Genomic DNA, 14157 nt, shown 5'->3' with positions numbered 1-14157 from the left:
AGCACAACGTACCCTTTTTATCGTTATTAAAATTTTCAAGTGAGCATAAATCATAGACCAGAAATCGGAATTGACTAATTTTTTTTTCAAACTAATTATCTCTTCGCGATCTATAGATTGATAAAATGAAAATGGTCATTCGGAAATTTAAGATCAAAAATATGGTTGATTTGAGATTTTCGTTTAAAAAAAATCCTATAAAATGTCAGTCGACAATTTTTTTCTCTCAAATCGTAGATTATGAAGAGATAATCATTTTAGGAAAAAAACCTGTCAGATTCTGAATTCCGGTCTAGGAGTTATGCGCAATTGAGTTTTTTTATAGCGACAAAAAGGGCATGTTGTACATGAAAATCAAACATGGAGGGTATTATGTACACAAACTTAAAAAGTTGGGTACCACGTGCAAAATGGCAAAGTTCGAGGGTACCACGTGAATTTTCCGTTAAATATAACTAAGACGACTAATTATTATAAATTAGTAAATAAATGAGCTATTTAGACGTTTAAACACACAAAATTGAGTCGGAATAAGGTAATAGGACGGGGCTAGATCGTCCTAAATTAGGACGATATCAAATCTCCCCACACTTAAACGTTACTCGTCATCGAGTAAGCTCATTTAAACTAAACTGTGACCCATAATATAAAGGACTAGCTAAACTAATAATATTCGACGGAAGGCAATTAACGGGCCTTCTCCGTCCCTTCAACTCACATTGAAATACAATGAGGTATGCATTCCGATGTAAGGCAAGTGGGGGCTTGCGGAAATTGGACACATCTTGACATGAAGCACATAACAAATTACAAGATGCATCAACAAAAGGAATAGCCACTTCCTCATCAAGTGGCGGAGTCGACTAAAAAGGAACAAATTTAAGAGCACATACTCCATCGCAAATACTAGTTCAACAAATCACTAAGGCTAAGAGGATGATACTAAATTACCTCCAAATGGTGTTAAACTAGACTACTTTCGTCCTCAATTTCCAAATACTTTAGTCAAGAGCGATCGGATGGCGTGGAATGATGATCCCCATGATGCTAGTGTACATATTAAGTACAAACTTGTCGCCCACCACATTGTTCCTCTGATAGTTTCAAAACAGAGAGGGACATTTTATATTTGCAGGTTAGTTCATCATTATTTAATAATACTCGGTATTTCTGTAATACCGAGTACATTAAACGGTGTTTTCAACAATTTAATATAATTGAAATTTGAAACCCCTTATACAAGTACGTTGAAGCATTGACCTTCATGAATATCTAGAACTACAACTCTGAGAATTATTAATAGCAGGAGGATCTCCAGACGTGACATTTACCATAATACCCTTACAATCCACTTCGAAATTTTGTGCATTCAAAGATGACGTCATAAATACGTCAAAAATAATATACCCCATCCCACTCTCAACCGTAAAATCAAATATAGGACCTTTCTTGAGAGACACGTTAAGTGCCACCGGTTGCACGTTCAAAACGGTAACGTTATGTTTCCGTTGTGTGAATCCGGGAAACGAATCCGTGGCCAGACGTTGCTTGTCCTTGTAGATGTGCACCCGAATACGTCTGTACTTGAGCTTCAATTTGTGGTTCGGGTTGTCGGCCCGAAGGCCGATGTTAAAGAAGGCGGTCAGGCGTCCGTCAGATGTTAGATTAAAGCCGTTGACCGAGGCGTGATTGACGGTGAACGTTGGGCTCTTAGGCTTGACCACTTGGCGGTAGATGATAGAGGGCATGAACAAAATAATGAAAAATACAATTAGAGATAAGATGGTCCATTTCCAGCAAGACATATGAAACAAACTCCTAATTTTTTTTTTGCAGAATTTGTGTTGGGTTGAAGATTCGGAGATATAAGTATACCCTTACATGTTACGGAGTATATAATGTAGGAAATATTATAGTATTGGATTGGTGATTTATGAGATAGTGAATGTTGATAATTTAGTGGCTTTCAAGAAAGAATGAGTAAATGCAAATTAGTGGAAATTAGTGGAAATGTTTGGCTGGAAAAAGAGGGAGATGTACTACATACCTACATTTATCATTTTTAGCCCAAATTCTTAGAGCATCCACAATGGTAAGCTAGTTGCTATTAACTTACCTTTGCCACATAAAATTTTCACGCTAGAATATTTGTAAGCTACAAACTACTACAATGGTAAGATACTAGCTTAGTGTTGTGATTTAAATGCACCATATGTCAACTACCTTCCACAACACTCTTTTAATTAATACATTTACTTATTTTACCTATAAAATAAAATTAAAAATTAAAAATATTTAGTGTTATTTTAATTGGTAGATTTTTTCTTGTAGGCTCATTTGAGCGCTATTAGCTCAATTTAAGCTAGTACATGTAAAGTACTCCAATGGTTAAGCAAGTAGCTTGAAAACTTTTTTTATTTGCAAGCAAGTCATTTTGCTTAACCATTGAAGATGCTCTTATTCGTAACGGGCAATATTCGCCACAAGTTTGTGACATATCGAATAAAACTCATTTGTATAAATAATGATACTCAGTAAGTTATTTGTGACTCCCTAATTCCTATGGACTTTAATTTTTATCTTATCTACTCATGTGGGTAATAATTAACCCGTCACAATATACATTATTTTTTTAGGATTATTTAATGTCAATAATCCATCTTAAGCCTCTTCTTCCCCATTTAATACATCCTATTAATTATCCCATACTTATCCTATCTTTACTATCATTTAACTTATGTTACTATAGTGAAAGGGCAACCTGTTACAAAGGTCACCCTTCATTTTAAACTTCCAAAGACTTCTTAAACACACCTTTCACCCACTTTTGTTTACTTTTAACCTTTCACCTCCGTTTTGCATTTGTCCCTTAATTTCTCTTCCGTTTTCATCTTCTTCATTTTCATTCAAATGAATCCCCATTATTGTCAATATTGAAGACGCATTGAAGATTGATATCTGCACATTCAAGTTGCACCATAGATAAGGTATGTATATCTTACGTGACAAAAATTTTAGGGTTTCCATTTAAATATTGCGCTTACTTTTTTAGGGTTTCTATTTAAATACTCTGTTTCCCCTTTTTTTGATTTTCAGTTACTTTAACTTAGGTTTAATTATATTTTTATTTTGTACCAAATGGTTTAGGGTTTCTGAATTGATTTTCATTTTTTGTTTAGGGAAATCCAATTGATTTTGCAAATGTCAAATTATAGTATGAAGGATCATTTGCTAGGAATGAAGTAGGACGGTTGTATAGGGTAAGATATTTAGGACGACTGTTGTAGATGAAGATGAATTTTGTTGGTTTACAATATTGAATTGAAGAGGCAGAAAAATGTGGTAGGTTTAATAGAAATTCTGATGCAATTTTTTGGTTTATTCCTGAAGTGGGATTACAAAGGATAGTTGATGACATTGGTGTTGGCGGTATGTTTAAATATGCTGCTGAACACAAGTTTGTTGAGTGCTATATGGTTCCCGATAATGAACTGGCCCACTTAATACACATGCTTGAGGTGGTTAGAGGGGGAAGAAATGTTGTGTAACACCCCCTTCTTACTAGGCCAAGGTAATGGGAGGATGTTATCATCTCGGTTTCTCGAGGCGGTGAAATCGAAGTAGTAATTAAGAAACAATTAAATATAAATAAGGTATTTAGTGAATTACATAACCATAAATGAATTAAATGAAATAAACGATACAACTCATGACTACTCTATTCTTCTAATGAAGTGATACTCGGCTCCAAGTCCAAGGCTCGTCTCGTCTTCCACGTGACAGTAACTCAACCTGCTCCCCATATGATCAGAAATATCATATGGATCGACACACGCCACCCCGGAAATAGGTGACAATTACACAGACACATAACACTCCAGTTTTAATACTTTAATACGAGACACAACATAGTATATAAATATGCAACAAGCTAAGATGTAAATGAGATACAAATACCATGTCGGTACCGGAACACGCCCAGACGTACCGGGTCCGGAAGCCAACCGGATCACCTGCCACAAACGTCGTGTCTCACCCACATGAGTCCCTCCTAACTCAAGCCATTAATGTGGACACCCCACATGGAGTGGAAAGCTCCAAAAGGCGACTCAAGCGTAAGACGGTTTCCCAACCGCCTTACATCTCCTCCAAAACCAAGTACCACGACCAATGACCTCCAACACAACACAACTATAACCACAAATGACAAATGGAGAATAACACTAAGCATATAACCAAATCATGAATTCAATCCCAAAATGTTATGAATAACCATCCCTCAAATACCAACATGATATATCAACCGACTCACAAATGTAATAATGAGAAAAGACATACGAATAAGCATACAAAATATTGAAACCGAGTAGAATAACCTACCTTTTCGCATTCTTCACAAATTACTCGAATCCGACTCGATTCTGTCTCAACCGTATCATATGACCATCTCATCCTAAAGAAATCATACAACATTATCATAATGCATTCTACCCTACAGTAATATGAAACCCTTTATTATTAGTTACTAATTACTAATTAATCTCCCCTAGTAAAAGTCCCAAATTGAGATTAACATAAACAAAAGAAATCATGGTGAATTTGGTGGGTTCAGTCGAAGTAATAGTTGATGAACAAGAGGCTTGAACCAAGCACGCAACCTATCGCGCATCACATTACCGACTTGAGCTCAAACGACCCTATAATATTTCCTTGTTACCCATCTCGACCTTGATTATACCCGCTGAATTCAACCATATTAAAAAATAGAGTTGTTCATTTAAGAGAATCGGTCTCTTCAAAACTACGAGTAAATTTTAGCAGCCCTCTCGCACTGCTAACATCATAGACCAAGTTGCTCAATTGTTTTAGCTAATTGACCAACTATCCAAATTATTGAGACTAAGACTTTAGAACATACCTTCACTTGCTTAAATATCGAAATTTTCTTCAAAATAAAATAACTACTAATACCAATTACAAACATTTTAATCATCACAAAATATTTAATCATGAGATATCGAAATCATTCTCTAATAATAATTATCATAATTGTGTTAATAACACAATTGATAGATGGACTTGAACAAGGACCAGCCTCGGCCTCGGTCCTTATGATCGCGCCACATTGTACCTCAAAGTGCAGAAAAATTAACATTCCATACCCATTTCGTATAGGAGAGGGTTGTTATTATGTTGACAAGAATAACCTGGACTCGTACCCGATTATGCAAATCACATGTAACAAAACTAATAATTCTCCACAACTAATTCTTGGTTCGAACCTTCAAATATTGAACACTAGGTTTAAAGCCCATGCGTTGCAACAGGTTAATTAACTTGGTTATAACAAAAAAATGGTTATAAAACATCAATGTTAATGGTTATAAAACATCAATGTTTACATCTAATCATTTGTTTACATATGATTATAAAATATCTCTTCAAAGAAAATAAATGATAAATACATACACGTCTACCGTTTATTGATTATGCGAGAAAAATAAATAATAAATAAATTTTTCTATTAAATAGATTATAATAGAACTCTAATAAGAGTTCTCTAATAATACAATGCTTAAGAGACTCAAAAATTTTTGGTTGATATTTAAGTTTCAAAGATGACTCCTATTTTATAACCATAGGTTCACCCCACCTTATAGTAATTTTCCAATGTGGGACACTTCGACTATTTTATACATTATATATTTATAACACCTAAATTATTTTTCAATGTGGAACAAATAACATTGTCAGAAATACACTATCTTTTTCGCACCTAGTTCGACATCCAACTTGACTAATAATGAGAAAATATTATACTATGTTCGTATGATTTTTCTATACATATATATGATATGATGTTTTTTTCTTGTATATTATTTGTCCCACATTGAAAAATAATTTAGATGGTGAATATACTACATATAAATAGTTGAATTGTCACACATCTGATGAGTATCAAGGTAAAGTTTCTAAAAATTAATTTAGGAAACTATTATAAATAATATTTTTTGATACAAAAAATAAAGTGTAGAATCTTTTAATTATTATAATTTATTATATTATATTATATTCAAGTGATGTTTCTAATTTTTATATAAAAACATACATTTCATTTGGTAAAAAAATATCGTTAAAAAAATTATGAAAATAATATAATTTTATTTGTGGTAACAAATACTATCATTAGAGTATAGATTTCATATAATTTGTTAATATAAAAGAATGTGTACTTCTTAGTATGTTATATGTCACACATTGAAACATAATCTATTGTGATGAATATACTACATATAAATAATAAAATTGTCCTATATCGAAAGATTAACATAAGTTGGAGTGATTTGAAATGGAGTTAGATAATTAATGGATCTTAGAGCCAGACAACGGTGCGGTCTGGCCCAGTCCGACCTAAATTTTCAGGCAAAAGTATGGCAGCCTGTCCAACCCGTGTATATGTATCAAAACATCATTCCTAACTAGCTAATCCCAAGTATATGTGTCGAAAATAAGGGAAATTCCCAGTAGTACCCCTCTACTATGGGCTAATCTCACTTGTACCCCTACTTTTATGGAATGTCCCCTTGTACCCTCTAACTTCCTAGTTATTCTCACTTATACCCTTTAAGTATAGTAAATGATGAATATTGAGGATTAAGTGGGGAAGAAGGATAAAAGATGAATGTTGAAGATGAAGTGGAGTCATATAAAATGAATTTAGAGGAAAAAAATTGTTTGTTAGAGAGAAAACAAATATTTCAATTAGGTTACTCTTCTCCATATAGTTTACATAGCCCTTAACCTACGGTACTTAATACTTCTTCCCCATTTTATAATGACATGAGAGAATTCACTTAACATCTTAATTATTGGTGCTAAGTACTATGGTCACGATTCCTATGTAACTAGAATGTTGGGGTGTGATACAAAATAAAGATTTCCATAAACCATTAGGACTAGTTTATTTCCTAGTTAGATTATTACTAGTTTATTTATTTCCTAATTCCAGTTAGAATAAGTAAGGTAATTGTATTAGATTTAGGAAACAATTAGAGTCGGTTTAGGCAAGTGTTTTGATAAAATTTAGCTAGTATTTTAGGTAGGTTTGGCTTGTTTAGCAAGTCAGTCTATTAGTATAAATAGGGAGTCGGTTGTATTATTTTATTTATAGATTGAGAATTAATAAAAAAAACAGAACTTTGTTTTGTTGCGTGCAATTGTGAATTTTGGATCGACGCGTTCGTTCCAAGCTTTGTTATTTTTTGACCCGTTTTCAAAGTCTAACCCGATTGATAGCAATAGGTCTTGCAATTCAATCACCATTGTTCGATCTATAGGTCTAGATTGCGCAAATATCCCATTGTTTGATTTAAAGACAGATTTCGAAGCAAATATCCTTTTTAATTATTGTTCGTTATTCTATTAAATCGCTTCCCCACAAATTTCCGTATCATAAGTGGTATTAGAGCTTCGACTCTTGATTTTCCTAAATCTAGACGGTCCTAGGCGTGTCAAAGCCAAGTTATCAGTTGAATTTCTGATTGCGATTGAAGTTCAAGGGTTAAACTTGAACAGGTAGTTCGAGGGTCAATCGGTTTTGCATCTCAGGAGCAAGGTTCTAGTAACTTGCTACTCAAGGCGTGACGGCTGCAAAAAAAAAAATGAAGAAAAACAGGAAGAAGACATGTTAGGAGCGAGTATTCTCGTTTGAAAGCACCTACGAAGAGAATGTTATGTTTGATCCAAGATTACCTCCTATTTTCGACAAAAATAATGATAATGGCTGCAATCAAATTTAGTCGAATTCAGAAGAGGAAATATCAGAACCTCAAGAACTTAAACATGACGGAGTCGAGCCAGATTTCCAGATTCGGAAAAAACAACAATCGAAGACGGTCCTAGGCGTGTCAAAGCTTTTCCTATTCATTTAGTAAATAGGGAAAAAACATGACAGAGTCGAGTCAGATTTTTTATCACAAATATTTTAGAGACAAATTTTAAATAAGAGATTATATGAAAATAGGAAAGTAAATATGAGATTTTATCAAAATAGGAAATGAAGTTTAGACAGGAAAACTTGAAGCTTTTCCTATTCATTTAGTAAATAGGGAATGTTTGAGACAAAGGGAGTCGTATGTATATACGGAATATTTCTTACCTGTGCAGCCGTGAGGAAGGTACGGATTGCCAGTAAAGCCAGCTTTGCAATCGCAACGATAGCCATCTTGGCCAGGCTTTAAATCCGAGCAAATCGTATTGTTCTTACACAAGCAGCTTCCCTCCGCTTTAGCAAGCGAGCATTTTGTGGAAATATTTTATCCATATATTACCTAAATATATGAGAATATATCTTCCATATTTTCTATCCTATTCTTGTGAATATTATTGTATTTTGTATCATTGTAATATTATTGTATTACGTTTCTTATTCATTCCATAATACCCAGGCATTCAAGCCTTTCCAATCTCTCTGTTTCTACCCTTTATCATGGTATCAGAGGAGTAGGTTTGATCCTAGCATCCGTCACATTTACAAACCCACGAAACAATTATTTTTTCGATGACAAAAATCGGAGGAGATTCTGATAGAGGAATGGGTGGCGAAAGTACCTTAGACAAGATGACAATACCGCTTTCATCGCCTCTGTTTCTTCATCCCTCCGACAGTCCGAGTCTCAAATTGACTCAGACCATTTTTAATGGAGACAATTACGACCTCTAGGCTGACGCGGTACGCAACGGACTTGATGCCAAGAATAAGTTAGGGTTCGTTGACGGTACCGTCGCAAAACCTGACGGGTCAGAAGATAGTAATTATGAAGTCGTGGCATGGCTTCAATGCAACGCGATGGTGAAGGCTTGGCTCCGCAACGTGATAGACGAGAAATTGCATCCAAGTATCACCTTCTCGGCCACAGTACTCGAAATTTAGAAAGAGCTGAAGGAACGTTATTCGGCAGGGAATGCCCCTCATGTTCTCCAACTCAAAAGTAAATTGACGGAATGTCGTCAAGGGAATCGTTCTGTCATGGATTACTATACCCATCTCAAATCCATATAGGATGAGTTAGCGAATTACAGTCGTGTACCTACTTGCACCTGCGGTGCCGCCGCTGCTCTTGCCAAAGAGAAAGAAGAAGAGAAAGTGCATCAATTCATTATGGGATTCAATACCGCTTTGTATGACCATCTTCGTTCCAATTTGCTAATGGAGGATAATCTCACCTCCTTAAGTCGGGCATATGCTCTCGTTTTAAGGGAAGAGTGGCACAAGGCAGTTACTCAGGTCCGTGAAGAACCGGCTGAAGTAGCCATGGCGGCTTGCACTGGTGGTGGTCGTGGCAAAGGAGCTTCTTCGGCAGAGGAATCACAGGAGTATGAACCACCGCGCTGCACCCATTGCAAAAAGTGGTACCATACGGAAGAAAACTGTTGGGAAAAACTCAGCATCAATGGTAGAGGAAGAGGCAGAGGATGACGAGGTGGTCGTGGCAATGGTCGTGGTGGACGAGGCAGTGGCTATTCCAATTCTAATTCCAACAAAGTTGCCAATGCCGCCACCACGAGCGAAGGCGAGTCATCGAAACGCGATTTGACAGTAGATGAGGTGGAGCAGCTACGGATTCTTCTTGCTACCAAGGCTGACGGTAAAGAAAAATTAACAGGTACAAATTATATAAAATTAAATGAATGGATGCTTGACGGTGGTGCCTCACACCATATGACGGGATGTCGAGACTTGCTTAAGAATCAATGGCAAGGGGAGCTATCTACGATAGGATTGCCAGACGGATCCACTATTATAGCATGAGTACATGGCACAGTTTTGTTAAATAAATCATTCGAGCTAAAGGATGTCTTATATGTTCCCAATTTAACTTGCCATCTCATTTCGATTCAGCAGCTTATTCGTGAAAATAATTGCTTTGTGACTTTTAATTCTGATTGTTGTATAATACAGGACTAGTCTTCGAAGACGGAGATTGGACGGGATGAGCAGCGAGACGGAGTTTATTACATGACACGAGTTGAGGAAAGAGTGGCACGGACAACTGTCGATGAAGGACGGGTATGGCATAGAAGACTAGGTAACCCTTCAAGAAATGTTTTACCGCATTTAAGAACTTTACTTAAGAAAACTTTGCCTTTTAATTATGACTTTATTTGTGATCCTTGTTGTCGAGCCAAACGGATGACATTTTGTTCCATTTAATTCATTGTGATATATGGGGGCCGTATCATGCTAGTAGTTTGTCCGGGGCACATTATTTTGTAACCATCGTTGATGATCACAGTAGGAGTGTTTGGGTGCATCTTATGAAGGATAAGGGGGAAGTCGGAGATTTGTTAAAATGTTTTTGCAAAATGGTAAATACACAGTTTGGGAAACAAGTCAAAATTGTTCAAAGTGATAACGGTACTGAATTTCTTTCGGGTCATTTAAAACAATTTTATAGTGAGAATGGCATGCTTTTCCAAACTAGTGTAATTGACACCCCTCAACAAAATGGAAGGGTGGAGCGTAAACATAGGCACCTCTTAATAAAAGCTCGGGCTCTCCGTTTCTAAGCTAATTTACCCATTGAATTTTGGGGGGAGTGTGTCTTAACCGCAGCCTACCTCATCAACCGAACACCCACCCAAGTCTTGCAAGGTCGTACTCCTTATGAGCTCTTGCACGGCCTTCCACCGGACCTCGACCATTTACGTGTCATGGGATGTCTTGCATATGCTCAAAATAAACAACGACCGAAAGATAAGTTCCAAGAGCGAGGGATACGATGTGTCTTTATTGGGTACCCTAAGACACAAAAAGAATGGAGATTATTTGTTTTAAAAACACGTCGTCAGTTTGTTTCACGTGATGTTAAATTTTACAAACATGTCTTTCCATATACTATTGAGAATGGTGCATCTCATAATGAGCCTAGGATAGACATGGAAAGCACACATGAAGAAATTATTACTTATGATATTGAACAAATGACTTCTGACAACGTACCAAACAATCCAGCAACTCCTTCGATGGATGAAGAATTTGTTCCTCAAACAAACGAGCCCATAAATGAAGGGGCGGAGGAGATTGACAGTTCAGTGAATACCGAGACTGGTCACGGTGAGAGTGAAGTCACCAGGGAGGAACTGAGGCTTGGGAGAGGAGAAAGGTAAAAGTTTGAGCCCGCATGGAAAAAGGATTACATATGTAAATCAACTCGTGTCATGCCTGCTAAGAATGCTCACACGTCCCAAACTCCGCCTTCCACGAAAGGTACTCGTTATCCAATAATCGATTATGTCACAAGTAGTTGTTTTTCAGTTTGTCACATGAATTTTATAGGAGCTATTGATGCGGTCAAGGAACCACGAAATTATTTCGAGGCCGTAAAGAGAGATGAATGGAAGGTTGCTCTGGCAAACGAGATCGATGCACTTGAAAAGAATGGAACCTGGAGAATTGTTGACTTGCCTAAAGGAAAGAGACCCATTGGGTGCAAATGGGTCTACAAGGTTAAGCACAAAGCGGATGGCACCATTGAACGGTACAAGGCTCGATTAGTGGCGCAAGGGTTCACTCAAATCGAGGGAGTAGATTATCACGAAAAATTCGCGCCAGTAGCTAAGATGACTAGCGTTTGCCTCTTGTTAGCCGTAGCAGTAGCAAAGAGATGGACAATTGCTCATTTAGATGTGAATAATGCTTTTCTTCACAGTGACTTGAGTGAAGAGGCTTACATGAAATTACCGCCAGGATTTGAAGCCAATGGTTCAGGTAAAGTATGTCGACTTTTGAAATCTATTTATGGTTTAAAACATGCCTTGAGGAATTGGTTTGCCAAGTTGACGGATGCGTTAAAGGGCTATGGTTTCACACAATCAATGGCAGACTACTCGCTTTCCACTATGAGCAAGGACGGTCTTTTTCTTGTTGTTTTAATCTATGTTGACGCTATGATAGTTGTAAGTGACGATGCCAAAGCTTGTGACGATCTCAATACTTCCTCGATCAAAAGTTTGGGATTAAGGACCTTGGTCGACTTAAGTATTTTTTGGGTATCGAAGTTGCAAATGGAACCACGGGTTTATTCCTTAGCCAACGAAAATATGCTTTAGAGATCATCAAAGAAGCTAAAATGGAGGGAGCCAAACCCATGAGCATCCCTATTCCCCAGAATCATCAACTACCTCTCGCCAAGGGCCAAGTTTTGAAGGATCCAATGAGGTATCAAAGATTAGTTGGGCATCTTGTCTACCTCACCATTACCCAACCTGATTTGGTGTATGTGGTGCATACCTTATCTCAGTTCGTTCAAGCTCCGCGAAAAGGACACTGGGATGCAGCACTACGAATAATCCGTTACATAAAAGGCAAGCCAGGAAAAGGTATTGTGATGCACAAAGACGCGGTGTTCCAGCTACATGGTTATTCGGATTCTGACTGGGCACGGTGTCCTTTGACAAGAAGGAGTCTCACGGGGTATTTTTTTTCGTTAGGCAAGACACCAATATCATGGAGATCTAGAAAGCAGCCCACGGTGGCTTTGCCGAGTGCCGAGGCAGAATATAGAGCGCTTGCAGCAGTCACACGTGAACTCATTTGGGTTAAATCCTTCCTTGCCTCTCTCGCAATTTCCCACAAACATCCAATGAAAGTTTTGTGTGATAATAAGTCAGCTTTACATATTGATAAAAACCCGGTTTTCCACGATCGCACAAAACACATTGAGATCGACTGCCATTTTATTCGACAACATTTGGTTAACAAAAATATTGAAGCTATTCGTGTGCCGAGTAAGGAGCAAATAGCGGACCTTTTCACTAAGGCTCTTGGTGGTGAGGCGTTCGACTATTTACAGGGTAAGTTGGGCATTCGGTTACCCAATGCTCCAACTTAAGGGGGAATGTGGAAATATATTATCCATATATTACCTAATTATATGGGAATATATCTTCCATATTTTCTATCCTATTCTTGTGAATATTATTGTATTTTGTATCATTGTAATATTATTGTATTACGTTTCTTATTCATTCAATAATACCCAGGCATTCAAGCCTTTCCAATCTCTCTGTTTCTACCCTTTATCACATTTCTTGGTTCCGATTCCCCCAATTGAACACTATTGGAAGCTTATGATAATCGGTATAGTACCCGGAATTTTGAGTCAAATTACTTTTCTTAAAAATGAACGCATCATTCGCAACAGGATATGCTACACTACATGGGTTGAAATCAACCAAAGTATGGTTAGAAAAGCTCGCAACTGTGATCTTAATGTTGGTAATAGCATCGGGTAATGAAGCTTCACAACAACCAATGCCATTACAGTCACCATCGACTACATGTCGTAAATTGGCACACTCTGTCATGCAACCGATGGAGTATGACTCACCATGGCGGATCCCATAGAACCAAGCATACGGGTCGCAACCCGTGGCAATCAATTTGTTTTTGGTACTAGAAAGTGTGAGTATTCCCAACTCTACCCGTATTTCGTAGCTGGATGTTGATACGCCTCCGTCATAACAATTGAATGAAATTTTGTTATTGACCCGTATTTCGGGATCTTGAAGGGAAATGTTTAATGTTTCAAGGTTTGTACCAAGGATTAGCTGTGGCGGATCGTAATGAGTATCATTACATGTTAATTTCATTACAGGATAGAAGTCTGGATTATCCTCGTCAACAAAATAACAACCATCTTCTATACCAAAAGGGTATGGAATGGTGACGTTTCCACACTTAGAGGTACAATGTGGCGCGATCACAAGTGACGAAGGCGACCCCACTTCATCGCCTGCTATAAATGGTGTTAATACCAAAGTAATGAAGATTTTCAGGGCAAGGTTTTGAATTTCCATGAGTAAAGGGTTTGAATTTGATACGTTGGTTTGGTTTATCATACAAATTTCAAATTTATGTAAGGTGAAGAGATGGTGGACTTTGAAGAAATCTGTAACACCCCGTAAATTTGAAGACCTTTATTATATTTTAAAAGTAATATTTTAATCTATTTTAATTTTATATTAATTTGTTTGAAATAAAATTTATTTGATAAAATATAATCTTATTTTATTTTGAAGAAATGTAATTATTTTTTATAGTTTAGAAATGTTTAAAAGTGATTTAAACTATATTTAAACCTTTTCCTTTGATAA

General features: G+C 36.8%; 1 protein-coding gene across 1 annotated transcript in view; it reads right to left on the bottom strand.

The window, feature by feature from the left end:
- Window positions 1-13860, bottom strand: part of LOC141608462 (wall-associated receptor kinase 2-like) — a 45765-nt gene extending 31905 nt beyond the window's left edge. The window contains exons 1-2 of the mRNA XM_074427814.1: window positions 13204-13860; window positions 4718-4727 (exon numbers count right to left, since the gene is read on the bottom strand). Of these exons, the coding sequence (XP_074283915.1) occupies window positions 4718-4727; window positions 13204-13860 (667 nt within the window). The remainder of the gene's footprint in view (window positions 1-4717; window positions 4728-13203) is intronic.
- Between the last annotated feature and the right edge of the window lie 297 nt (window positions 13861-14157).

The sequence above is a fragment of the Silene latifolia genome, chromosome 10 (genome assembly GCF_048544455.1).
Source record: "Silene latifolia isolate original U9 population chromosome 10, ASM4854445v1, whole genome shotgun sequence".
Lineage (NCBI taxonomy): Eukaryota > Viridiplantae > Streptophyta > Magnoliopsida > Caryophyllales > Caryophyllaceae > Silene > Silene latifolia.
The sequence above is the reverse complement of the archived record's forward strand: the minus strand, read 5'-3'. Positions and strand labels throughout refer to the sequence as shown.